The following is a 27,521-nucleotide window of genomic DNA, read 5'->3' as shown; positions in this document are numbered from 1 at the left end:
AAAGGCTCAACATCTTATCTGTGGTAACACCCATGAATACAACTTACTGCTGTGTCATGAGCGTGAATAGCCCTGAAATCCTGTAGGAACACCAGGATCAGAGCTACACAGGACCAGCCCTTTTAGTTCACTGTGTCTAGAAGCAATACTGTAGTGCTTACACAAGCAGGCAATGGAGTAATGCTCCATTAAGTCAGATTTAGGCTCAAATCCTGGCTCCTTCAATGACTAACTTAGTATCGTTGGGCAAATAGCTGCTTTGAGCCTCAGTTCCCTCATTGTAAATTGGGGGTAGTAAGGATGATGTGATGATTAAGCACAACAATACACATAAAACACTTGGTAGAAAAGCTGCCGCGTGGTAGGCACTCGGGAAACGTTAGCTGTCATGACACATCACACGGCGCTCTGCAAACGTGAGTCATGGCTAAGTTCCTGGATATCCAAAGTCATATAATAAACCAGAAATGAGTGATGGGCTTCATGAGATAGTTCTAGTGTCATTTAAAAATAGGTATGTGGATATGCATTCATATTAAACTGAACGTTCATAATTGCTACAATTTTAACCATACAAGGCCAGCTACACCCCCATATTCATCTATCCACCCATGCATTATTCTTCAACAAGCTTCTTATGTACATATTGCTACCTTGTATTATTCGAGACCAGTGTTTCTCAGCCTTCACCCTAATGACATTTGGGGCCAAATAATTAGTTACTGTGGGACGGCCGTCCTGTGCATTGTAGGACACTTAGCAGCATCCCGCTAGATACCAGTGGCATCCCTACCATCCATGACAACAAAAATGTCCCCAGACATCGCCAAACATCCCTTGGTGGGCAGTGTAAATTTGTCCCTGGTAAAATTGTCCCCTATTACTGTTCTAGACAATGAGAACACAAACACGAATAAGACATTGTCCTTGCCTTGATAGACAAACATGGGAGTGTGGGAGGCCAATATAAAAATATATAATTACAATACTCATCATCATCATCATAGCCATTTATTAAGAACTTACCGTGTCAGGAATTTTACATTTAGTACTTAATGTCTACCATAATCCTGTTAGAAATTATTACAATCAACAATAATAATGTTACACACACCCCATTTACAAACAACAGTAACAGAGCTCTGGAGCTTTGAGGACAAGCTTTTAATGCAGCTGAAACTGGAGACAACGCGGCTGGTAGCCTTTGATTCTTCTGTCCCCTCATATGACACCACATACATCTTCTCATTCATGTACCTTGGTAAACATCACCACCACATGCATCTAAGCCAGTGCAAGCAGAATCAAGCACAGTTTTGTCCGACTTCTCTACTTTAAATTGTAAGTACAGAACTTATTATACCAAATGAGAAATGTTCTGTTAAAAATATCTGCCTCCCTCACTGGTCTATAGCAATGACTCTCATAGCATAATATCACCATTTAATTTAATCTGAATGCACATCCCTATATATATCTTCAAATAACACTAGAACCACCTCATGAAACAGATCATTCTAGCTTATTATATGGCTTTAGATATTCCTGAACTTAGCTATGACCCATATTTGCAGATCACAGTATAATACATAGTAACAGCTAACTTGAGGGTGGAACAGGTGTCGTTCATGTCAAGGTCCCACCCAGCCCCTAGCACAGTGCCTAGCATGTAGTAGATGGTCGATCAATATTACATGGTTTAGATGTATGTACACATACACATGCACACATAAATCCATGGATGGATGGATGGATGGGAGAAAAATAACACTGAAGAAGAAATCTTTGTAAGCCCATTTCCTAGAGAACTAAGAAGAAATTCTTTCTCTCCAAGTGTCAGTACCTAAGCGTAGACTAACCACTACTCCATAATTCTCCTCTCTACCCAAGCATATGTCTAACTGAATAGGAAGAGGGAGAGTGATGTATCCCTTCTTTCCATTATTCATTAATTGGCCCTTAGTACCGGTGCAAACCCTTCATGCAAACAGGAAGAATTACTTCAAGTTATTATAGCTAATCCCTGATTATCTGATTCAATAACCATAGAAAATCCAAACACTGAGATTGGACTTAAATCCAATTCTTCATATGACAAATGCAGCATTTGAAACACAGACAAGAAGTGACTTACCCAAAGTCATAGAGGCAGGAGGATTGGAGTACATAATGAAATTTAATAGTTGAAACTGTTGCTGATGTCAGATTTTTTTTATTATTATGTCAAAGGCCAGTCATGGAGACAGCAAAAGTTAAGCTCCTATTGAAAATGAAAATAACAATTTAGAAGTTGTGGTCCTTGATTCACAAATAAATTTAACAGTAAAATAGTATTCATATTTTATTTCTATCAAAAAGAAACAAAAGATCATACTATTATGGCCTTATTTCAAGAAATAGATACCAGGGTATATTCTGGCTGGGACCAGTGGACTTTCAACTTCACAACAAAAGCCACTTAGAGCTTGAAGGCAGTTCTGTGATCAGTAATAATACTGATCCCGGTCACCAAAAAAAAGGGTTTCGTTCATTCTTAGAATCTTCTGTGCATCATAAATAGTTTAATAACCTCTTTCCAAAATTATTAAAACAAAATATCATACATTTTAAGGGTAAAGCATTAAGTCTCCTCAAATTTATATTATCCAGAACATTTCATTCCTACATTTGCCAAATAACTGAAAAATAACTAAGTTTATACACTGATATACATGTAATATTCAAATAAATGATACCAGAGCACTATCAAGATAAGAAGGCCTAGCTTAGTAAAAGTTCCTGAGGACAAATATATAGTTAAGAGTGAAACTACACAGTATATCAATAATATTTTTCCCTGACTACAAAAGTATATCATAAATTACCAATAATTTGGATACTTTTTGAGGGTATATCATTATACAAACATTATTTATGGAATGGATTTGACCATAAAAATCAAATGACATTTTCATGCTTTGTTATTATATATATATATATATATATATATATACACACACATATATATATATGGTTTATACATATAGAACCACCTCAATATATATATATATATATTTATATATATATGGTTTAAAAAATTAAATAGATTTTGCTTATCCTTTTCAACCAACGATCACAATTTCTCTGCATTTAGCCTATGGTTGATCTGTAGTTATAAAGATTTGGACAAACAGAAAATATTTCACTGTGGTGATTTTGAATTTGTTGAAATCCTTTCACAGATATTATGTCTTTTCTATATATAAGGAGACCCAGAGAAATTAAGGGACTTGCCTAAAATGATACAACCATTTAGCTGCAGAACCAAACAGAATTTAGGATTCTTGATTCCAGCCCCAAAGGTAAGAGGCACTTTGACAAAGGGGAAGCATCATTACTCGAGGACTTGGATTCCAGTCCTAGCCTTGCTACAGAAGCGAGTTTCTTCACCTCTCCGGGACTCAGTTTTCTCCTCCAAAAAAGAACTACTGCACAGTGGTGGCCGTCACTGCTGCTTGGTTATTGCAGCATATTGAGCCCTCACTATGTGCCAGGAGCACTTTACGATGTACACTCTAGCCCCTGCCCCAGGGGGTGCTCAGGTTCCAGAGTCAGTCAGGCATGAGTTCAGGTCACAACTCTATCACTTACTAGCTGTTCCCTTGAGCAAACTAATTTCTCTGTGGCTCAGTCTCCCCATCTGCCATGGAAGCAATAATAATTTCCTAATCCATAAAGTTTTTGCAAGACCTAAAGAAGACAATGCCTGTGAGTAAAGTGTTGTCCCTGATACATAGTAAATGTTGAATAAATATGAGCTAATCTGATTTTCATTAATTCTTGTATTATTGATACTGATAGGAGTAGAATGGGGCATAAGACAAAACAGCGTCTAAGGATTCATCTGGTCCTGCCTGCCCCCATGACCCCACTCTGGGGAATAATATCATTATGCTCATTGAATTTCTCCTATAGTGACAAATACTGTATGTAACTGATTTTGTTGCAGATGATCCATCATCAAAATAGCATTTAAATGATTTCTCATGTACTAAGGAAAACTAACCTGAAATTCTGATGAAAATGTTCTGTTTCCATTGTAATGCATCAGTGATTTTTTTTTAAGATGCATTAGTATTTAGTGGTGTACTGTTGAAAGTTGATTGGAGACACACATTTAGGGTGTGCTGGCACTGTGTGGGCGTGCTGTTTGTGACTGTATATTTTGAGGAACCATTAATTAAACTGTAAACTCTTTTTAAAGGTTTGAGAGGTAAGACTGGACCACTGGGCCTTGCTGGAGAGAAAGGGGACCAAGGAGAGACTGGGAAGAAAGGACCCATTGGACCAGAGGGAGAAAAAGGAGAAGTAGGTCCAGTTGGGCCTCCTGGAGCAAAGGGGGACAGAGGAGAGCAAGGGGACCCAGGGCTGCCTGGAGTTTGTAGATGTGGAAGCATTGTGCTCAAATCTGCCTTTTCTGTTGGCATCACGACCAGCTACCCAGAAGAAAGGCTACCTATTATATTTAACAAGGTCCTCTTCAATGAGGGAGAGCATTACAACCCCGCGACAGGGAAGTTCATCTGTGCCTTCCCGGGGATCTATTACTTTTCTTATGATATCACATTGGCGAATAAGCATCTGGCAATCGGGCTGGTCCACAATGGGCAGTACCGGATAAAGACCTTCGACGCCAACACAGGGAACCATGACGTGGCTTCGGGGTCCACGGTCATCTACCTGCAGCCAGAAGATGAAGTCTGGCTGGAGATCTTCTTCACTGACCAGAACGGCCTCTTCTCAGACCCAGGTTGGGCAGACAGCTTGTTCTCTGGATTTCTCCTATATGTTGACACAGATTATCTAGATTCCATATCAGAAGATGATGAGCTGTGATCAGGACTCATGTCCTGAATGTTCCAAGATTCTTGTGGCAGACGCTTTGATTTAATCTGGGGCCCTGGAAGGTGGAGCAAGCAGAAATGAGATCCAAAAAGACTCCCACTCAGATTCCAAAGCACTTACAGAGAATTCTAGCAGCATCTATTAAAACAAGATGAACCACCAAATGGTTGAAACCACACCAAAATGAATTCTATAAAACAATAACCCCAGATAAGAATGCTCTCAAAAGCCATGTTCATAAATATTTAAACAAATTAAAGACAATGTTAACAGATTTTCTATTAAACTCCCTGAGTGATAAAATCAGCTGGCAATGATATTGTCTCATTAAATCGTCATAAAAGTACATTTTTCCTTGCTATTTAAGAGAATCCTAACACCCTAGACAAAGTCTTTAACAATTCTCAAAAGTCAAAAACTAAAGGTAAGAGATACTGAGTAATTTCAGGCAAGCTAAAGTGAAGGGATAACTTCCTTTGTTTTATTATTCGTTCCTTCACAACCGTGTACGTATTCACTCAACAACTCTTTAGGAGGCCTGTGTGACCCAGACACTGTGGTGGTGGGTCAGATTTAATAGTGAGTTAAAACAAAATCTCTACCTTCATACAGGCTGGTGTGTGACGAGCATACTGTCACAATTCAGTGAGATGAGCACCTGACGGACTGACTCAAAGTGGACGCACGTGGGAGCTGCTCTATCCTGGAGAAGGGGGTCAGAGAAGCTTTCACACATGGAAAAACGCTAAGCATTCTAAGTTGTGTGTGGGAGGGATACAAAGAAAAACATGAATTCAGCAGCTGCACTCACCCCCAATCTCATCCTCAAAACACCACTGGTATTTGCCATCGGGAAGAGGTAAAAAAAAAAAACTCAGAGATAGAGGGGGTCCAGGAGGCGTAATGGAAATGAAGAGAAACAAGTCACTGAGATCAGCCAGGAGGACATTCTCCTAAATCCTTTAGCTGGACAGTTACCCAAGGCAATTATTATTCCTCTTAGCTTGTGCACAAATGAGGCCACTACTTTACATTGTCAGGAGGCATTATTTCTCACGGATTTCCAAGGTATTGGATTTAAGTAAAGGGAAGCATGTGTCCACTTATTTATAGTGAACTGGTGGGGGGAACAGGAGGAGGAAGGAGAGAGACCAGACGTCTGAGCAAATAACCGTCCCTTCCAAGTCTCACGGCTCCCACAGTCCCACCGTCTCTCAGGGTGGGCGTCTTGTTCCTCACTGCAACACAGTTCCAGACCGTTCCATCTCAGTCAGGGTTCTCTCCCATCTGCCATCCCCATAGCTGACAGTCATAAGATTCCCTTACTCTCTTGCTTGTGGTGGCTTCTAGTCCTCCTTCCATGTGTTCTCTCTTGGCTCATTCATTTAATAAACATTTTTTATGCAGGGGCACAGCCCCTGCCACCCAATTTCTAAGGACACGAGAAAGGAAATAACATGCACACACATACACAAAATACCAAGAATTCTGGAAATGAGCAGGCTAAAATATGCTAAGTGCTGCACTGGACATTGAGACAAATGCTCTGGAAGAAATGCTGAGAGGAACAGGTTTACTCTCAAATTGAGGGGTGAGAGAGGAGGGTTTAGGAAATCTCCTCTGTTCTCTGCACCTTCCGGGGTAGGTGGGACGTAGAGTGGCCAAAGTGGGGACAGAGGTAATAATGGGGACAAAGCATGAAAGTAAGAACAGAGACCCAGAAGAGCCTCGAATGCCAGCCTGACAAATGTGGACTTCATTTATGAGGAACCATGGAGCACCTGTGTGTTCCCGAGCTGGGTGCTGCCATGATCAGAGGTGACACTGGCCGTGATCGAGCATCGGTGTGTAAGGGCAATGCTCGCTTCTCCCATTGGCAGACCTACCTCCCATCATCTTCTTCTGCCTGCCATGCTTTGCCCATTGGTGGCTCTCCTTCAGTCAGGACACAGGTCTGGAAGGCCAAGAGCAATGAAAGTGGAAAAGAAGAGAAAACAAAGTGGTTTGAGATAGTCACCTGCTTATACATAACAGCTGGACCTGGAAGGCCAGGCTACAGAGTGTAAAAAAACAGCCAACAGCAGAAGCTCATCTGGGGAACATGAAAATATGGGCCCTTTGAAGACCATGGGATTTGCTGGCGAAACTGGAAATGGAGGAGTTATTGCAGACAGTCATGACCCACGAGATTATTGTGTAATTTAAATATTTTCTGATCGTGATCCATTCATGCAACATTTTGTGGACATTGTTTACTTATCTTTTAAATGTTTCTTTCATTACAAAGCCTATTTTAAGTAGCTTTTTAAAACTTGTGCTTCTTCAGCTGGGTCTAGGCCCAAAGACTAATTTTATTTTGAAATATCTGGTGGGCTGGCTGGCGATGGGGACCAGACAGCTAAAGTGGGAAAGGAAAGACTATTTTGGTATTAAAAGGACAAACTCCTTAAGCAAACATAGGTGTCTTTTATTCCTTAAAAAAAGAATGACAGATACCATTTATCCACATTTATGGGTATTTGCATAAAAAAATAGATGACTGATTTTGATTTTAAAAAATTCTAAGTCTCATTCCAATCATTCTTTGTAAGGGCTGACTTGTAATGAATATGTATTAAGAGAGATTTATTAACTATATAACATCTTGTTCCAGAAAGGATTTAGAGTCACTTGCAAAGATAGATAAAACCCAGAAAGAATGCATTAGTCAGAATCAGGTGAGAATAAAAGAGCAAAACAAATTTTTAAAAAGTGAGACCAGCACAAAACATGCGTGTGCCTGTGTAGCACACTTTTGGGACATGTGTGTTTCCTTGCACCGGTGCATGCGGAACGGCATTCCCGGGTCATGCATCACTGTGAATGATGTTGTTTGCGGTGATAAAAAAAAAAAAAATGTCCTATAAACCCTTGAAAATACTTCTTCTCTGCCACTCTGTGAAAAAAGATCATGGACATAAAAATATTTCGGAAATTGGCTAACGTGTTGTTTGATACCTTCCTCTCTTGCGCTTTCTGTAGCCTCCACTTCCAGCAAACACCCATACCCACCCTGTCGCCAAAGCCAACCTAAGGGACATTGGCGGGGGAGGGGGGGGGTTCAGTATAAAATTCTTAATGGTTCCGGCTCTTACATGTAGAGTTCTGAGTCCTCACATCTTTCCATCTCCAATGCCAAGGTTTCGTTCGTATACTCATTGTTACTTCCCTAGACGAGTAAAAACTTTCTAACTGTCCCTCTGCCTCCAGCTGCAACCTTCCAATCCGTTCTCCACAAATACAGATAGGACCTAGTCAATCCACAGCTTAAAGGCCAGCAGTGGCCCTCCAATCCCTGCAGTATGAAAGGGGACTGGAAATTTTGGGGGCTTTGCTATCTGGTATTCATTCCATATCCTTTTTCTGGTATTCATGCCTAATTTCCTTCTGAAGGACCACCCTCCTTCACATGCTAAGTCTTTGAACTTCTAAATGGAAGTGATCCTATACTATATAAATCACTGGCCTGAACAATCAGAGCATAGCATTCTACTCACCAAAATAATCGGTTCAGGTGACTCAATCAGAGACTGAGATTTACTGGGAGTTCCCTGGGAGAGAATCTCATTCTTGAGCCTGTGAGCCTCTACGAGCTATCTTACCATCACAGAGCATAATACCATTTGAAATGGGGCCACACACAGGAATAGAGACAGAGCTAAAGAGAGTCACCATTCAAACATTAGACATGCCTGTGGCCCGGCTTCCCTTGGACTTTTCAGTTATGGTAGCCGTTCCATGCCATTTTTACCAAGCCCTTTTCAGGTGGGTTTTCAACCACTTGCAGAAGACATCCTACTGAATATTGATATAAACTCCCCTTAGCAAAGCACATTAGGCCCTTTGGGATCCAGCCTCTGCTTACTTTTATAGTCCCATTGCCGAAAGTCAGCCCACGAACCTATAATCCAAGCAAATGCAAGAGACCCACAGCTCTAGGATGCCTTGTTCCTGTGAGCCTCGGGGCCTTTGCACACGCCGTTTCGTTTGCTCATCATGCCATTGCTGTCTTGTCTGCCTGCCTAGCTCACCTTTTAAGACTCAGCTAGGACGTTACTTCCTTTTCTCTAATAGTCCTCTTCCCCTGTGCCCAAGAGGAATCAGGTGACCTCACACATCTTCCTTATGATCTGGGAATTAGTGCAGAGTCACAACAGCTGTAGCAAACACTTGGTACTATTTTGAATGCTTTATGTGCATTAGCTCACTCAGTGCTCACAGCAATTATTCTCTCTATTTACAGACGAAGGCACTGAGAGACAAAAAAGTTAAGAAACTTGTTACTGAAATAGGGTCACAAAGACCCAGGCAGTTGAGCACCAGAGTCTGCTCTTAATCATCATGCAAGGTCCTTCTCCGATCACCCGTTCATTCCACAGTCACGCATCACTGCACTGCCCATATATTTCTCTTTTTTTTCAAGATTGTATTTATCTATTTATTTATTTATTTGAGAGGGACAGAGAGCCAGTGCTAGCGAGGGGAGGGGCAGAGGGGGAGGGAGAGAATCTCAAGCAGACTCCACGCTGAGTGCAGAACCCAACGTGGGGCACGATCCCACAACCCTGAGATCATGACCTGAGCCGAAATCAAGCCAGACGCTTCACTGACTGAGCCACCCAGGTGCCCCTGCTCTGCCCATATATTTCTACATATGGCTATCTATTCTGTTCATTTTTATACTCAAGGGCTATACACAATGCTGGTCTTAATATGTGCTCAACAAAAAACGTGATGAACTGATCAGCGCCAAGTTCTTTTTAGCCTCAATTTTTACATGTGTTTCACAGATAAATTACTGCACTGTGAGAAAAGTGGCCCATCCTTCCATCCTCTTCCTTTGATGCTTATAAATATCCTTTTCCTCCCATTTCAGCTAAACCCATCACAATCAGGACTGTCTCCTACATGATCAAAATATGCAGTGAGGCTTGACCAGGCAGCTCTGCAAACTCTAGGGAGACAAAGCTGCACGAACCTCCCTTTCTCTGCACAAGAAACAAAGATGAGCCCTGGGACAGGTGCCGAGTCTATGGTTGTGGTTTAGTTCTGCCAAGGAGAATTCAGGCCATCTTTTACATCACCATGTTTTGTCATCATGCTGAGAAAAATTAGGCAGCCCAAATTCCTCTCCATTTTCCTCACGAGACAGTCCTTATAGTTAGGACACACACACACACACACACACACACATTCTTGTCCAGATTAATCCTCACAGAAGCCAGGAGCAAACAAGACTCTAGGGTGCACAGGCCTCCTGTGTCCCTCCTTGCGGTTGGTACTTAAGTCTAAGACATGCCAAATATGCTGGGTAACTGAAGAGTCCTTTGGAGAAAAAAATTTAAAGCACGCACACACATAAAACGTTCTATGAGGAGGGTTTAAATGCTGTGCCGGGGTTTCCAGAGATACACTGACATTGCTTTACTTTTTGTTCTACCATAGAGCTTCTCAGCCTCAGCAATACTGACACCTTGAACCAGATCCTTCTCTGTTCCAGGGGTGGTCCTGTGCGTAGTAGGACCTAGCAGCATCCCTGGCCTCTACCCAGTAGGTGCAATAGCGCCCCCTCTGGTCATGGCAATCAGCACTATCTACAGACACTACCAGATGTCCCCTGAGGGGCAAAACGGTCCCCAGCTGAGAACCATTTCTGTACAATCTGGTCATGGTGACAGAGTCTGCTCGGTCCTCACAATCTACCTGTTTGCCAACAGCCATTTTCCAGGTGATCTTTTCTTTTGGCACACATAAACCACCTGACTGGTCACCATTCCAAGGAAGACATTTTTTCCTTTTCGAGGCATCCCCTAATTGAAGAGTACCCTGTCCTCAAAGACACTCGAAAAGCAGCGAGAAACTATGCCCTCATCCCAGTTCCCTCTTGCTATGGCCAAAATATTTCTTTTGTGTTTTGTCTAAGATACAAAAATCACAAAGTCTCCAATTTCTGGGAATGTATGCCAAGAAAATAATTACTAAGGTGTGCAAAGGTTTCATTCCAGAGGGAGCATTGCAGGGAAGTTTATAATACGGAAAACTGGGAAATAGCCTAAGTGATAATAGAATATTGGTTAAATGAGTTGTGATACATTCATCCAACAGGAGTGTCATAAAAAGTGATGAGGATGGAAATGCATTGGCATCATAAAATCTTCATGAAATACAAGCAGAATGAAGCGGATTACTGAGAAGTATTTTGGTAATTATCCCACTTTTAGAGTGTGTGTGTGTATGTGCATAGAAAAAGTTGAATGATTTTTATATGTGTTAGAGAAACAACAATTTACACCCCTCAAATTAAAGCAATCAAGAATACAGGAAACAACAAATGTTGGAGAGGATGTGGAGAAAGGGGATCCCTCCTACACTGTTGGTGGGAAGGCAAGTTGGTACAGCCACTCTGGAAAACAGTGTGGAGGTCCCTTAAAAAGTTAAAAATTGAGCTACCCTATGATCCAGCCATTGCACTACTGGGTATTTACCCCAAAGATACAGACATAGTGAAGAGAAGGGCCATATGCACCCCAATGTTCGGAGCAGCATTGTCCACAATAGCCAAAGTGTGGAAGGAGTTGAGATGCCCTGCAACAGATGACAGGATTAAGAAGATGTGGTCCATATCTACAATGGAATATTACTCAGCCATCAAAAAGAACGATTTCTCAACATTTGCTGCAACATGGACGGCACTGGAGGAGATAATGCTAAGTGAAATAAGTCAAGCAGAGAAAGACAATTATCATATGGTTTCACTCATTTGTGGAACATAAGAAGTAGGAAGACCAGTAGGAGAAGAAAGGGAAGAAGAAAGGGGGGGTAAACAGAAGGGGGAGTGAACCATGAGAGGCTATGGACTCTGGGAAACAAACTGAGGGCTTCAGAGGGAAGGGGGTGGGGGAGTGGGATAGGCTGGTGATGGGTATTAAGGAGGGCACGTATTGCATGGAGCACTGGGTGTTATACGCAAGTAATGAATCATGGAACTTTACATCAAAAACTAGGGGTGTACTGTATGGTGACTAACATAATAAAAAAATAGCAATAAAAAAATAAAGCAATCAAGAATAAAACAAGGGTTTGAACTCAGTAGGACACACTTCCAGAATGGTTTACAAATGGTAGCAGTGAGATGTGACTCCTTGTCCTGCTAATAAAGTGCTGGGTTCAGCAATGGGCAAGTTATTTCACCTCTCTACGCATCAGCTCTTCACCAATGAAATGGAGATGATACTGTACACCATAGTATCTATAGGTAACCATGGGGTATTGTACACTTCAATGTATTTTAAAGATCGATCTCATCCCAAACAACAACTGCAACAAAAACAAAACAAAACAAAAAAACCAAGAAAACCACAAAAGAACACAAGGAAAATTTTGGAGGTGGTGGATATTGTGATTGTGGTGATAGTAAATCAGGTGTAACCTCTGTCCAAACATCAAGTTATACATATTAAACGTGTGCGATATTTTTATCAACTATACCTCAATAAATCTTTTTAAAAAGGAAAATAAAGTAAGGAAGTGCCCTCCCCCGAAAAAGAAAAAGTTGAATGAAAATAAGTGATTAATGGGGATTTTTTAATTTCCTTCCTTTTGATTTTTATTTTCCTTTTTGTAATAAACGTATTTTAGTTATTTTACATAAAATGTTTTTATATAAGCTCTTGGATTGTCAGGGTAGTTGTACACTATTATGCTCCCAAAGGATTGCAGAGCAAAGTCTAAGGAGAGAGAGAGAAAAAAAAAAAAAAACTAAAATTGTAGGATACATGTGAGATGACATCATCCTTTAAATTTTCTGGTGGCATACCTGGATGTCTATTCCAGAGAATTCTTTAAAGCAAGAATAAACCAGAATAATCTTAGTTTATACATTTTTAAAATTATCCCACCCTAACTTGAACAGGGAAGGAAATGAGTCTTGAATTGACATCATTTTATTGAGTTTTTATTAGTCCGGAACTATAAACCCAATGGATTAGCCACAGTATGAAGTCATTCCGAACCGATGCGTCTGTCAGATGGCAAAGGCATTTATGAGAGGGAATATGAAGAAGACCACGGCCATGGCTTCGCTCCAGTGCCATCATGATGGCGGCAGAACTTACTGAAATAGAACAGTCCCAATCTAGTCAGAATTCTAAGAAAGGATCTGAAAGCACTGGAAGGAGAAAAATCATAAACTCTAAGGGGTTGCATAGATACTCATACATTATCTTTTACCAGATTACTCGTGAGATGCTGCCTTGGCTGAAATCAGCAGCAGGAAAAGGCGAAGTCTCTGTAATCTTTCCCTACCACAGCTTCAGATAACATTCTTGGCAAGGCAGTGTATCACTGTTGTTATTGAAATTACTCTGAAATAATGAAGGGAGTTGCAAGGATCTTCTACAGAAAACACCCAGGTCTGACTATACTCACAACTGAAATTAAACTACAGCTGCCTGAGGTGGTCCAGTTGGTCAGACTGTTGGCAAAAAATAAGTATATGGTTGGTAGGTGAGATTGTCAGGTTCCAGAATACATATTCATCAATATCCCGAGACACATGCACACACACACACAGTCCATACCCACTTGATTCCCCCTAGGCATAAAATTCTGATTAAATTCAGGATGCCCAATCAAATTTGAATTTCAGGTAGGACAACAAATCATTATTGAGTATAAAGATGCCCCAAGTATTTCACTGGAAGACTTGTATTGTCATTTGCTAATTCTGGCAACTCTACTCCCCTAGAATTCACCTGCGAAGGCGTAATGTGAATCCAAGTAAACTTTATTTATTTTTTTTTAAGATTTTATTTATTTATTCGACAGGATAGAGACAGCCAGCGAGAGAGGGAACACAAGCAGGGGGAGTGGGAGAGGAAGAAGCAGGCTCACAGTGGAGGAGCCTGATGTGGGGCTCGATCCCATAACACCGGGATCACGCCCTGTGCCGAAGGCAGACGCTTAACCGCTGTGCCACCCAGGTGTCCCCCAAGTAAACTTTAGAAGGCCTGTGCACACAGTTTTTCATATAACAAGAAGCAGCTTTTCTTATAAGAAGAAATTATTACTTTCCCAAAAGAGCTTCAAAGAACTAAATTTAACTGAATCAGAAAGACATAAGAAAAGCTGGGTGGAAAGTCAGAAGATGTAAGACCTAGCCCCGGAAATTACAGTAACCAGCCTTGTGTGACTTTTTTGACAAGTCATCTAAATTCAGTAAGTCTGTTTCCAGATTAGATCCATGGTGGAAAATATGGAACTGCCTTTCTTTCTCTGAACTCACGGCGGACATCGTTTGTCGATCTCTGTATTCCTTCCCACTGTGCCCATGGGCATCCTCAGGACCCTGTTCAACCAAGTTGCCATCACCCATCATCCACTGAGAAGAATCTACCCTTCAGAAGAAATTGCTTGTCCTCCCAGAATTACATGAGCCTTCGGTTTCCCTTTCGGCTCTAATGGAACTCTTTGGAATTCCAATTCCAATTCTACTCTTAAAAGCAAGATCACACCAAGTTTCACACCCTCAATTAAAAGTAAAACATGGCAACTGTCTTTTATGAAGTAGAACTTTTTCAAATTCAGAGCAGGAATAATGGGCACAGGAGTCCTGCTTTGACCAGACTGTGTGGGAGCTGGATGGCTCCAACTGTCCTTAAGGACCTCCGTGGAGGACGTGGCAGGTCCTGACTCCCACCTTCAGCAATGACTTTAACTCCACTTCTCTTCACGTTTCCACTTCTTTCTGCACACCGTGGGCTTCTCACACGATTCACTGGCGTCCTCTCCCTCTATATATCTTCTCTACCTCGTAAATCCTGCTTTCACACAATCCCACCTTCTCTTGGAGTACCGTGCTAGGTCGTGACGTCTTTTGTTTCAGCTCCAATAGCTCAATCTGCCTGATTCTCTCTTAGTTGTCCCAGACTGAGGGTCTCAAGGCTTAGCTGGCCTCTGTTTGCCAAGGCGCCAGTCTAGGGATGGGCTGTTAGTTCCATCAGCATCCGTTGGTCCTGTCAGCTAGGACTGTAACTACCTGGTATAAAACATGGTTGCCTGGGCAAAGGTCATCAGCAGGCGATGTTGGGGGACTGGGGGGTTGTTCCATATTTTTTTCTTTTCAAAAGGTTGTGTGGGTACCATTATGTCAAGTTCATAACTTCACAGGGTCTTTTCAAGGACCAAATATGATCATGTATGTGAAAAGTGACTCTTTTAGTTGGTTTCCCCCAAAAGCAGAACCTGAGGCAAAAATCTGAGTGTAAGTAGCTCATCCGAGAGGTGCAGAAACACCAGTAGGGAGACGAGGAAACAGAGACAAGTCGTGACTCTTTTAGTTGGTTTCCCCCAAAAGCAGAACCTGAGGCAAAAATCTGAGTGTAAGTAGCTCATCCGAGAGGTGCAGAAACACCAGTAGGGAGACGAGGAAACAGAGACAAGTCATGGGTGTGTTAATAAGAAACTGCTACAGTAGCTGCCTAAAGCTTATCCCCAGGGGAAGCTCCAGGAAATGGGATGAAACGCACATCCCAGAATGAGCTCACCCCAAAAGAGTGGAAGCTGGGGCATTTAAAGACCGACTCCCAAGAGCTGGTTGAGGACCACTCCCCAGCACTTCGGGCATGCACCGGTGTTCCAGCTGAGCGGCTTTCCAAGGTTCTGGAAACGGCTGTCAGGCACAGAGATGCAGGTAAGACACTCAGAAATCCACCAGAGCAACCAGAATTGGTTAAGGCCCAGGGAATATGGGAGAGGCACTGACATCCCTGCTATAGCACTTTGTCAGCTCTCAAATAAATGCCAGCTGAGGGCAGGGAAACAGTGCCTGGCACATAATAAATGCTCGGTAAATACATGTGAGATAAATGAGTAAATGGATGAATAAATGAATGACAGAAAGTTCTATGTACATGAATCTAATTATTATTATTATTGGAGTAATGTCGTGGAGCTTTCATTTCTGTTTTTCTCTTTATGCGAGTGAGGTGGTAATATGATGGGGAAAGGACGGGGGGAGCAGCCAGAGGGACAAAGGACCACCAGCTAGCACTGAAACAAATACCAACTCTTTCTGCACCACTAGTATGCCTTGGACAAAGCAGAAGAAATATCTTTCTCCCACATACTCCTCAGTTGTAGTTTAATGACTTCTACTATTTGTCCTTATACTCGCGTTAGTTTGTTTTCAGCTGTATAAAATGACGACGAATGGAAGAGGGCTATATTCTTCTTCTTTCCCTAATCCTATGTCCTCAAGGACAACCTTGAGCCCTACTCTTGCTTAAACCCCACAACAGCCATGTCACGAACAAGACAACAGTAATAATGTGTTGTGAGGACGCAATATGAACCCGCCTTCATTGATAGGACTTGAGACAAGTTTCTGCTCAATCCCACTCCTCTGTGACAGTGCTGAACCAACTGAGACATACTCTCAGAACTTGCAAACGAACGAAAATACTGGTTTTCCTACTGATAGTACAAAATCAAAGAAAACAATTTGGATATGAGGTGGAAACAAACTTCCCAATGGTTGTCTCCAGGTCTAGACCTTGGGGACTATTGGTCCTGCAGATCAGAAACTTCTCCATTCAGCCTCAGCAAGGACCAAGGTCTGCCTCACCTCAAGTTCATAGAACCCCAGGTGGGCCATACCTGCAAGTGGCCCTTTGCACACAGCCTACTCCCTAGAGTGACTCAAAGGCCAGTGAATTCTAGGCTCTTGACATCTGCAGTCAGCGAAACTCCCTCTCCTCCCCCCCTCCATGGGAAGGAGTCATTGAAAGATAGAGATAAGTCATCGGCAATTTCAAGCCAGTAAGTGAGTAGAAGTTCCTATTTTTCAGGGTGGCAGAAACTCAGGGAGAGGAAAACAATGATGCCTTCCCATCCCACATCTAAGAGAAGAGCTGATCTGAAAACCTATTTCCCTTCGGACATTGGACAAGCTGAGGGACCTGCTCTACAGAAGAATCACTTTCAATTACTCTTTCATCCTATTGCACAGATATCCATGCATTTAGGTCTGTACAGAAACCGTAAACACTTCAATAACTAGGGCTATATCTTCTGTTCATCCCACCTCTCACGCTGAGATTGCTAGTAAACTCTGCAGTGAGCACGTAGCAAAAGGAGTTTAGGGATGTCAAGACCGAAGCTCTGATATGTCAAAAGGAAAACTGTTTCTTTGGGAATATTTCTTCCTTCTCAAAACAAGGTAAGAAAATGGTAATATTGCTTCTGCTTCAAGGGTTACTTTGAAGGCAGAATGGAAGGTGGCCAGTTTGCTTTTTAAGGTACTGACCTCTAGTGGCCAGCAAGGAGAACTACTCTGCTAGAGAACAACTGTTCTAAGATTTAACAAACCCAGGTGTGAGCGTGGAGGGGTTTTGAAGATCATCTTTCTCTGGCCACCTCATATTATAGAAGAGGAATTAGAGATCCACAAAAGATGAAGAACGTGTCAGTGGTCGCTAACACAGGACTGGAACCAAGGTCTGTCTTTCATTGTGTTCCATGGCTTCCCACAGCCTGGCATACCTTTCAAAGCTACTCTCCCACAGGTGTTGCCCGTGACAAACAGAATGACAGTGACAACCCTGCAGTTCCAGACACCCCTTCTATGAGATGGCAAACAGCTATAAGGTAAGGATTTTTTCCTAATCGTCTTTGAATATCTAGTCCTTTTCGCCAAGCCTGCCACATAACAAGTAGGTAATGACCGCCAGATGGGTGGACAGACAGATGGACAGACACGTTTTAACTTGAAATTGGAAACTGACTAAAACCAGAAGCTACTCGCCTTTTTATCCTATTGGCAAACGGCAGATCCAAAATTTGAGGCCAGCAGTTCAGTCTTAAAAGCTACCATCCCAACCACTTACCCCAAGGAGCCCTACCACTAATAATGGTCTTCCTGAGATTCACAGAAGCAGCCTTACTGGCTCTTGAGTCCACACAGATGATTTGAGAGAAGATTGTGTTTTTCAGACCCTCAGTCATACTGAGTTCTTGTCCTCAAATAATAACCCAATGAAAACTTTCCTTCATGCATTGGTTTGTTCCTTCAATCATTCAACATATATTTACTGAGTGTCTACTATGTTCCAGGAATTGCACTGAGTAATGAGAACCCAGTGGGAACAACAAAACAATGTGTCAACCACTATGCTAGCAGTAAGCTCTGGGGAGATAAAGAAAGATGGAAAACTTGTTAATGATGGCAAATCCTTCTCCAGTCTTAGTGGAGATGTGAGTTAGGAGACAGGCCTGAAGCCTTCTAGCATATATTGGTAGCTCAAAGAACATGTGAGTAAACCTGAGGATCCTATGATAAAATAACCCAGTAGGTAGAGAAGGGGCAGAATCTCCATATAGTAAGTGAAAAAATTCATGTCTCCTTTCCCCAATCATTATTCCTAAAATTTACTTACTATTTGAGGATTGTAGCCATCTCTGCTGATACCAACACTCTGGCTCCTACAATTCCTCCTCTCCCTACCCTTCTGTCCCAAGGGTGGCTATAAAACCTTTCTGTAATTCCCCACAGCACTACAAGACTATGTTAGAACAAGTAAAAGATTTTAATAAGGTCTCCCCCAAAAGAGAGAGGAATTACAGCAGAGTTACTAGAAGCTTGCAACCAGATATGATGGCACTTGAGGCCCACAGGCCACCCTCATGAGTCTGGCCAGGCTCCTGTGGGATCGCTTCCCTGTCCTGCCCTGTTAGGCATCATATGGCAGTGTCCATCTTTCCCTTCTGCCCTGGGAAATTCCTCAAGTACATCAAAGCGCCTCAGAGTCCAAGCTCAAGAGAGCAGAATGGTGCTTAGTGGTAAGTGTTCCTTTGCCCCGTGCTCCAAATTCCATCTCTCAAATAGTGAGAACACAGGCAGCTACCAATTTACAGATGGCTCTTACTCCAGAAATCTATTTGCTAGACAGTTATTTGGAATCTGCCATGCATTTCCCAAAGCATCAACAGTGATTGAAATCAGAGGCAAGTCCAAGAAAATTCTATTTATACCCTGGTCCATTTGAGAATGTTAGAAACATAGCTTCGCAACTTGACAGGAATGAGGAAGTGAGTATAGATGTTCCTGGGTACTCGTGATATCAATGTATCATCTGTACCAATATAAGAACCCAAATCCTCCCCCCATCAGGTCCTCAAGAATTCTGCAGCAAGGACAAAGCACAGTTGTCTTTCTAGGGAGCTATGGATGCAGACAGCAAAGATGAAAATTCTTGACCTGGAGTCAGTAGAAAGGTTATTCCTAAATTGAATCTAGCAAGCAACCCGTGTTTCCCAAGTGTAATTAACATTTGGTGCATTTGAAGGAAATACATTACAATTTGTGGCATCACAGGACATGAGAAAAATAGATGGATCAGTGCCCCATGAAGTAGAGCATATTTTTTATTGAGATAGTCAGCTGCTCCTCTGTCTAGTGAGCCCACAGGTCTCCTCGGATAAGATCTTGTTTCAATGAAGGGTCATCTGAGCAACTATTCTTGATTATGCAAACGTAAGACAAGGGACAGCCACTGCCCTGGGAAATGGGGATACAACAGGATTTTCTATGACATGGTGGATGCTGTCCTTTCTAAATGCCCCCTGTAGTCCCTGACATCACTGAACCAATTTGCAAAGTGGCCAGGGAACCTCCTGGGGACAAAAGGGATTTAGGTGCAGGACTCTTTCCTGCTGAATTTCAACAACATTAAAACCTCTCCGATTAACTTGGATGGTCCTAATTGAGTTCATTGGTCAGAAGGGATACTTGGCACCCAACATGAGAAGAAGGGGTTTGGGGACTATGGACTGGAGACCACGGTTCAAATCAGAACCCAGGCGGCTGGGGGGAGGCGAGGAAGGAGTGTAGTTGCTGGTTTAGCATAGCCTGTGACTGAGGTCTTAAACCTCTCCAGATGCGGGGAACAGTGGCAGATTACATTGGTGTAAACCATATTGGAGAAACCAGGCTTTCTCAGTCTGGGTGCTATTGACATTTTGAGCCTTTTTTTTTTTTTTTTTTTTTTTTTTTTTTTTTTTGGCAGGGGGTGGAGGGCTGTCCAACATCCTTTCATCTTGCGTTGAAAGATCTTTAACAACATCCCTGGCCTCTACCCAATAGATGCCACTAAGAGGATCCCAAAATTGTGAGAACCAAAATGTCCTGAAACTTTGCCAAATGTCTCCTAGAAGGAAATCAACACTGGTTGAAAGGTACAACCATGAAATCTTAAATGGGAGGAATCTGGTTTGAATATTTGGACTCTCAGCTACATCAATGCATTTGAAAGCAATAACGTTCCGCCTTCTTGGGGCCATTTACTGCAGGAATGAACCAGACTCCTCTCTTCTCTCTCCATTGGCATTTGGATGCAGGACTGCCCCTTGAATGGAGTAAGCCCCTCAAGATTTATGAACAATTCTAAGTGAAATTGAGACTTCAAGTGGGAGATACTGGATGTCCTGCTAATAAAGCCAAGCACATGTTCGAGCAACTAATTAGAAAAGGAAAGCATTGTGATGATATTTATACCCTTACCTGGTGAAGCAGGTCATTGCAGTGAGATGCTTTTAAGGGAAGTAGCTGGAGAGAGAGAGAGAGAGAGAGAGAGAATATAAAAATTAGAGGAAAATAACCTTTTTGACAAGAAAAATATAAGAATTCACAATTCATACTAACAGCAGCAGTTTTCTCTGATACGTAAGAGCGTATCCAATTATTTCAAGTTATGACATGAAACTCTAAATAAGATGAATCTTACAGCATTTTATTCTCAATAGCTCAGACAGCTCTCTTAGGAAGGGAGAATGTTTTAAAAAGAAGCAAATGAGAAGAAAGTCGTTGCAATTCAAAACAAGCTGAAAATCATAGCCCTGGAGGAAGAAAATTAAATGTTTTAATATCTATAAAATAAAATAGGCTACACAACCAATATATCTGAGGCAATTAGTGTTTCTCTCCGTGAACTATAGAGAAACAAGAGGTTCGAATTTGCTAAAGTTCAAGTTATGTTTCAGGGAGATGTATATAATTCAGTAAATTGGAAAATATGAATCAAATGTGGAAGAGCATGGTTTTATATCATTTATGATTCGAAGGTGATTCCTTAGCTTGCAAGTTGAGCTTTATTTTAGTGATGTGTTTTCCCTTGTGATATATTTTTCTTTCATGGAGAAAGTATCAGCTACAATAAAAAATGTTATAGAATTCCAAGAACTGGGTGCAAATGATACATTCTACCTGTTGAGGTTTGAAAAGCATATTTTAACCATTTATTGACCTAAATAATGGGCCATGGCAGCTTTCCTCCAAAGAGAATATAGCATGATAGTCTCATCTCAGGTTCCATGATTTTTCCATGTTTATTCCAATATCTTAATCTCCCAAAGTGGGTTCCAATGCACCATGCTTTAGTGGCATACCCTTTAAGGCACTGAATACATTTGCCTATTTTTTCTTAGGTATACAGGTAAAAATTATATGCCTCAGAGTCCTATGTAGAAAATAATAATAATAATGATGATATTTCATTTGTTCATTTATTCATTTCTTCATCCATTTAAAGATATGACTGCAACAGCTACTATTGCTGTGTAACAAATGACCCCAAAATGCAGTGGCTTAAAACGATCATTTTATTATGCACGTGGATTCTGAAAGTCAGCAATTTGAACAGAGCACAGCTGATTCACTAATCGCTACTCCACAATATCTGATGCCTCAGTTGAGAAAAGTCAAACCCTAGAGGTGACTCGACGTCTAGGGGCTGGAAACATCCAAAGGCTTCTAATACACATGTCTGGGGCCCTGGCCTGGGTGGCTCAATGACCAGAACTGCCAAACAGAGTGTGTGCACCTGGCCTTTCCTCTCAGTGTGGTGGCTTCCTCACAGTGTGGTGGCCTCAGAGTAGTCAAACTTACATGGCAGCTCAAGGCTCTCAGCATAAAAGTTCTACGAAACAACATAGAAATCACATCCTCTTTTGTGACTCAGCCTCAGAAATCAGCCAGCAAGTCACCATCACTTGCACAATACCTGATTGCCAATAGGGTTGTAAGTCCACTCACATACAAGGGGAAGGAATATAAACTCCAATTCTCAATGGGAGGAATGTCAAAGAACTTGGAGGTTTTGTTTTAAAACAATCACAAAGGCATACCAACATAGAGTACAGGATTTTTACTCCTTGAAATCATAAAAAAAGATATAACTACATGTATGGCCCAGCTTAAAAATATTAAGGAGTATTTTGAAAATCCACAGGCTAATTAATTTTAAAACAAAAATAAGAAAAATTTCCTAAAAATATATAATAGTAAAACTGAAAGAAGAAGAAATTAAAAACTTGAATGGGCTTCTAAGCATCAAAGAAATAGAACCATGGGTCACAAATTGAGCTACAACCACCCCCACCCTCCACAAATACATTATTCTCCAAAGAAGATACACGATTAGCCAATAAACTCAATGAATTACAGAGCTCAACATCACTACTCGTAAAGAAATGTGAATTAAAACCACAGCATGATACCACTTCATACCTACTGAAATGACTATCATCAGAAAAGTGGAAAATAACAAGTGTTGGCAAGGATGTGCAAAAATTGCACATGATTGATGGACCACAAAATGGCTCAGCCACTGTGGAAAACAGTGGCAGTTCCTTAAAAAGTTAATGAATTACCCCATGCCCCAACAATTCCACTCTTTGGTATCTATCTAAATGAATTGAAAGCAGACTCCAAAAGCCACTCGTATGTGACTGTTCGTTGCAACTTTATACACACTAACTGGACAGTGGAAACAACTGAAGTGCCCATCAGCACATAAATGCCCAAAGTTACATGTGGTGTATCTATACCATGGATTATTCTTCAGCTTTAAAAAGAAATAATGTACTGACACTTGTTACGACATGGATAAACCTTGAAAACATTATGCTAAGTGAATTAAGACAAACACAAAAGGACAATTGTTGTATGATTCCATTTATATGAAATAACTAGAATAGACAAATTTATAAAGACAGAGAGTGGGGATTTGAGGTTGCCAAGGGGTGGATTAGGTTACCAGAGGGAGAAATAGAGTTATTGTTTAATTGGTACAGAGTTTCTATTTTGGGGTGATGAAAACGTTTTGGAAAGAGATAGTAGTGATGGTTGTACAACATGGTGAATATAACTAATGCCTCTGAATTGTACACTTTAAAATGGCTAAGATATATATTTAAAAGTTACTAGAAGAGTAGATCTTTAAAACTCTCATTGCAAGAAGAAATTGTAACTGTGTGAGGTGGTGGGTGTTAACTGAACTTATTGTGGCAATCATTTTGCAATGTATACAAATAAATCATTATGTTGCACACCTAAAAGCTAATGCAATTTTATATGTGAAATATATCTGAATATAACTGGGCAAATGACTAAAACAACAAAGTTTATGTTATATGTACTTTAATACAATAAAAAAATATCTCCAGATCCAAACGGTTTTATAGACAAGTTTACAGAACAGATCATGTGTGTTTGCATGTGTGTGTGTGTGTGTGTGTGTGTGTGTGTGTGTGTGTGACAGAGAGAAACAGATACAAAGACAAAGACAGAGAGGCAGAGGGAGAACAAGAGAGAGGGACACACAGAGAGATTCGTTTGCTTTTTATGAGATTCAAATATCCCTTATATTAAAATAAAGCAAGGACAACACAAGAAAGAAAAACAATTGTACAATTTCACTGACGAACACAAAGGCAAAAAAAATAATAATAATCCAAATATTGGTAACTAAATCCAAGAATTAATTTTTTGATTATCTTGACCAAGTTTAGTATAACCCAGAAAGGCTAGAAAAATTTGGCATTCAAAAGCCTGTTAATGTAATTCACCACATTAAAAGATGAAAGAAGGAAAATCATATTTTGATTATCTCAAAAGATGCAGGAATAAAAGCTTATGATGTGATTCAACACTTGTTCTTGATTAAAAACTCTAGCCAGCTCGAAACACTTACCCTAAAAGAATGAGATTTTTGCATTTTGATTTAAGACAAATCTGCTAGATTCATTTATTTTGCTTGCATAAGAAATTCTTTTTAAAAAATGATGTTTTTGAATTATGCTTTTTAATAATTTCAGAACATTCTGACATATGTAATTCTTATGAACTTGTTTCGTTTAGCTAAATATTAAAATATCAGAGAAGTCATAATCAAAAGGTTGATTAGCACAAGGGTAGTGAACAGATCCTATCTCTTGTGACACTTGATCCCCTCAAATACATGATCTGTTACAATAAGCACCTGCTATACTCTAAACTGGGTCCCCCCTCATACAAACTCACGTGTAGATGCCCTAACCCTCAGTGTGACTGTTTTTGGAGATTAGTATTTGAGGAAGTCATTAAGGTTAAATGGGGTCAGATGAGTGGAGTCCTAATCCAATAGGATCAGTGGCCTTGTAAGAAAAGGAAGAGAGTTCTCTCTCTCCATCTGAGCGCACCAAGGAAAGGCCATGCAAAGACACAGCAAGGAGCTGCCCATCTCCAAGCCAGAAAGAGAGCTCTCACCAGAATTTACTGCACTAGCACCTTGATCTTCTTCGGCTTCCGAGCCTACAGATTGTGAGAAAATAAATCTCTATTGTTTCAGCCACCCAGCCTATGGTATGGCTGGGTTAAAGCAGGCTGAGCTAACTAAGATCACATCCACATTTCTATTTTCACATTTAATAAGACTTACAGCTTTCACTGTATGCCAGGACTTGACAAATATTAACTTAATAATTCTCGTAACAACCCTCTGGAGCAGTTACTGCTATTAATCTCATGTTAGAGATGAGGAAACTGAAACCTGGAAAAGGTAAGGAAATTGACCAAGATCCCTCACTTCAGATCCAGCACTCACCTCCACCCTCCCTGCTCTCCTCCTGGGGCTCACCTCCTCAGTGCTCCTCCGAGTCCCCCATCCATTCTTTTTTCCCTCTCTCACATCACACTTTAACTTTCTAAATCTGTCTTTTACATCATTAATTCTCTTTCTAACTCTGTCACAGGGCGTTTGACTCATCCTTTGCTTTAAAAAAAAGTCATGACTGGGATGCCTGGGTGGCTCCGCTGACTCTTAGTTTTGGCTCAGGTCATGGTCTCAGGATTGTGAGATCAAGCCCCAAGTTGGGCTCCACACTCAGTGAAGAATCTTCCCGAGATTCTTTCCCTCTCTCCTCCTCTGTTCCTCCTCCTGTTCTCCCTATGCCTCTCCTCTCACTCACATGCACTCTTTCTCTAAAATAAATAAATAAACCTTTGTTTAAAATGTGGAATTTCTTAACCTGAGATCCCCTCATTTTCTCTGCAATGCTTTTTTGTAAGGGCAATATGCTAGTTTTTCATTGGAAGAGCCAAAAATGTCAACATCTGGATTCTGTTCTTTGTGACCATTCTGTTTCTCCAGAAAATAATTTTCCATGTTTTCCAGTTTGGTGCTGGTGGAGGCGGGACAGGGAGAGGCAGAAGTATGTGTCTGGCTCCTTCAGTTCTGTGAGAAGGAAAGAGCCCTGTGCACCTCTCCATTCCCTACCCACTTTTCAGCCCTGAGGCATACCCACCCTCCACTGTACCTGGGAACTTGAGACCAGAGTGTCTCTGGCTCAACTTCCCTAGAGAAGTAGCCTCTAAGCTTCCAATCTCCTTTGGGGGGCGGGGGGTACAAAAAGGGAGAGTAAGGAGGATGGGCTTATTTCTCAGGCTGCCAGGGGCAAGGGAGGGTCCTAAGGATCTAGGCCTTCCATATAGAGCCTTTCACATCTTCTTGCATTTTCGCCCCACTTGCCTTGATATCTGATGATAATCGTTTCCTGGGGAGGCCATAACAGAGTACCACATACATGGTGAGAAATGTATGGTCTCACAATTGTGGAGGCAAGAGTCAAGAAATTACGTGTTAGGAAATAAAGTAAAATAAATAATATAATATAGTATAATATAATATAATATAATATAATATAATATAATATAATATAATATAATATAATATAATATAGAAAGGAAATTGGGTACTGGCAGGATCTGTTCCCTCTGGGGGCTGTAAGGGAGAATCTGTTCCAGGCTCTCTCCCAACTTCTGGTGGCTTCAGGCCTTCCTTGGCTCGTAAATGCTGTTCTCCCTGGATCTTCACATCATTTTCCCCACATGCATGTCTGTCTCTGTGCTCAAATGTTCCCTTTTTATAAGGACTCAGTTAGATTGGGTTAGGGTCCACCCTAATGACCTCTTTTTAAATTGACTGCCTCTGTCAAGATCCTCTCTCCAAATAAGGTCACATTCTGAGGTCCCGGGGGTTAGGGCTCCAATGTATCTTTTTTTGGAGGGACACAATTCAGCCCATCGCACTACTGAGCCAAATCCTCTCTGGAATCCTGCAGAACGGATGGGCTCATTTCCACATTCTTATATCTTCCTGCCTCCTCCTACGCACACACAGATACACACGCAAGGACACACAGATACACGCGCAAGGACACACAGATACTTACACACACACACACACACACACACACACACACACACACACACACACGCTAGAGAGCTTGGAGTGTGGGTTTCCTTGGTCTATTCATTCCATTACTCTTCTGCCTGCTTTGCCTCTTCTCCCATTACCTTAGCTTTTTTGAGCCGGACCATTTATATTCTCTTTCAGCTATTTCAGGGGGATTCAGAGGATAAGTGAAGATTAATCCTGTACGTTCGGCTCCACATTCAACTGGAAGGCACATCCGTGCCACACTCACTGGTGCCCGGCAGCACGGCCGCACACTCTTTCTGCAGAAAGTCAGACACACGGCCCTGTAACGGTGACCTTGCAGGATTCTGAACCGCCCAACTCTGAGCGTCGCCTGTCCTTTTCCAGAAATGCCCAGCGACCCTGATGACAGGAGGGAGGGCATAGCTCCTAAAGCTTCACCCAATTTCTGATCTGCTGCTCCAGGCTGATTCCTCCTTGTCCTCCCCCTGCAGGCTGTGCTCCTCTACTCCCCCAGCACGTTTACACTCCACTACTGGAAGCAACCTGTCCCTTTAAAAGAAAAAAAAGTCACCGAGTGACCTCCCGTAGGAACGTGTTGCTAAGCGGGTGTGTTTGCTCCCAGATGGCTGCAGCCTCCCGGGGAGCAGCCCAGCGCCCGCCCCAATGGTCAGCCTCTCCTTTTGGATTCTTTTAGAAGATTCAACATAAGCCTCGCCTCTCTCCATGTTTCCTTTCATCCCAGAAAGCGGAATCTGCAAAGGGCTTTGTAAAGTTCCTTGAGGTAATCCGTTCTTACCGGGACAGGGCTGCAGCAGTGGTGTCCTGCGTCCGGTGACCCGGGCTTGGCAGTCAGCCTCCCCCCTCGGTACCCTGAGCGGATTGAATGAATTGTAAGTGTAGGGGTTCTCATCACTGTGATTTACGCTTTTCTTTCTGGAATTGAATCATAGAGCATTGCTCGGGCCGCTTTGCTTTGAGCTGCTGTCTGGTGTCTGGTTGGCAGGAAATGGAAGTCTGGCTCCTCACTGCCCCTGGGTGGAATTCCTCCCAGATGGGTCGCTCTGC

The 27,521-nt window shown here is 41.7% G+C and overlaps 2 protein-coding genes and 1 long non-coding RNA gene across 9 annotated transcripts in view; 2 read left to right on the top strand and 1 right to left on the bottom strand.

Moving 5' to 3' along the window:
* Window positions 1–7,861, top strand: part of C1QTNF7 (C1q and TNF related 7) — a 106,528-nt gene extending 98,667 nt beyond the window's left edge. For all 4 annotated transcript variants that reach the window (XM_087864268.1, XM_045771430.2, XM_045771428.2 and 1 more), the window contains one exon: window positions 4,244–7,861. In XM_087864268.1, the coding sequence (XP_087720394.1) occupies window positions 4,244–4,875 (632 nt within the window). In that variant the 3' untranslated portion in view covers window positions 4,876–7,861. The remainder of the gene's footprint in view (window positions 1–4,243) is intronic.
* Window positions 2,119–27,521, bottom strand: LOC148109605 (uncharacterized). 2 transcript variants are annotated; one of them, XR_015725585.1, is made up of 4 exons: window positions 27,253–27,387; window positions 20,480–20,524; window positions 4,720–4,939; window positions 2,119–2,260 (listed from the first exon to the last, which is right to left on the bottom strand). It is a non-coding gene; the product is annotated as an uncharacterized LOC148109605 (long non-coding RNA). The 2 variants fall into 2 exon arrangements; XR_015725584.1 differs by lacking the exon at window positions 2,119–2,260 and adding an exon at window positions 6,771–6,838 and having other exon boundaries at window positions 4,848–4,939; window positions 27,253–27,521.
* The window catches only part of CC2D2A (coiled-coil and C2 domain containing 2A), a 129,391-nt gene continuing 128,924 nt past the window's right edge, over window positions 27,055–27,521 (top strand). For 2 of the 3 annotated variants that reach the window (XM_045771419.2, XM_087864266.1), the window contains exon 1: window positions 27,211–27,346. The gene's annotated coding sequence lies outside the window, so the exon portion shown is untranslated. Of the gene's footprint in view, window positions 27,347–27,521 lie in introns of all 3 variants that reach the window. The other variant, XM_087864267.1, reaches the window with a different exon arrangement.

The sequence above is a fragment of the Ursus americanus genome, chromosome 8 (genome assembly GCF_024610735.1).
Source record: "Ursus americanus isolate L20-20 chromosome 8, mUrsAme1.1.p, whole genome shotgun sequence".
Classification (NCBI taxonomy): Eukaryota; Metazoa; Chordata; class Mammalia; order Carnivora; family Ursidae; genus Ursus; species Ursus americanus.
Note: the sequence above shows the minus strand (reverse complement) of the source record. Positions and strands in the feature narration are given on the sequence as shown.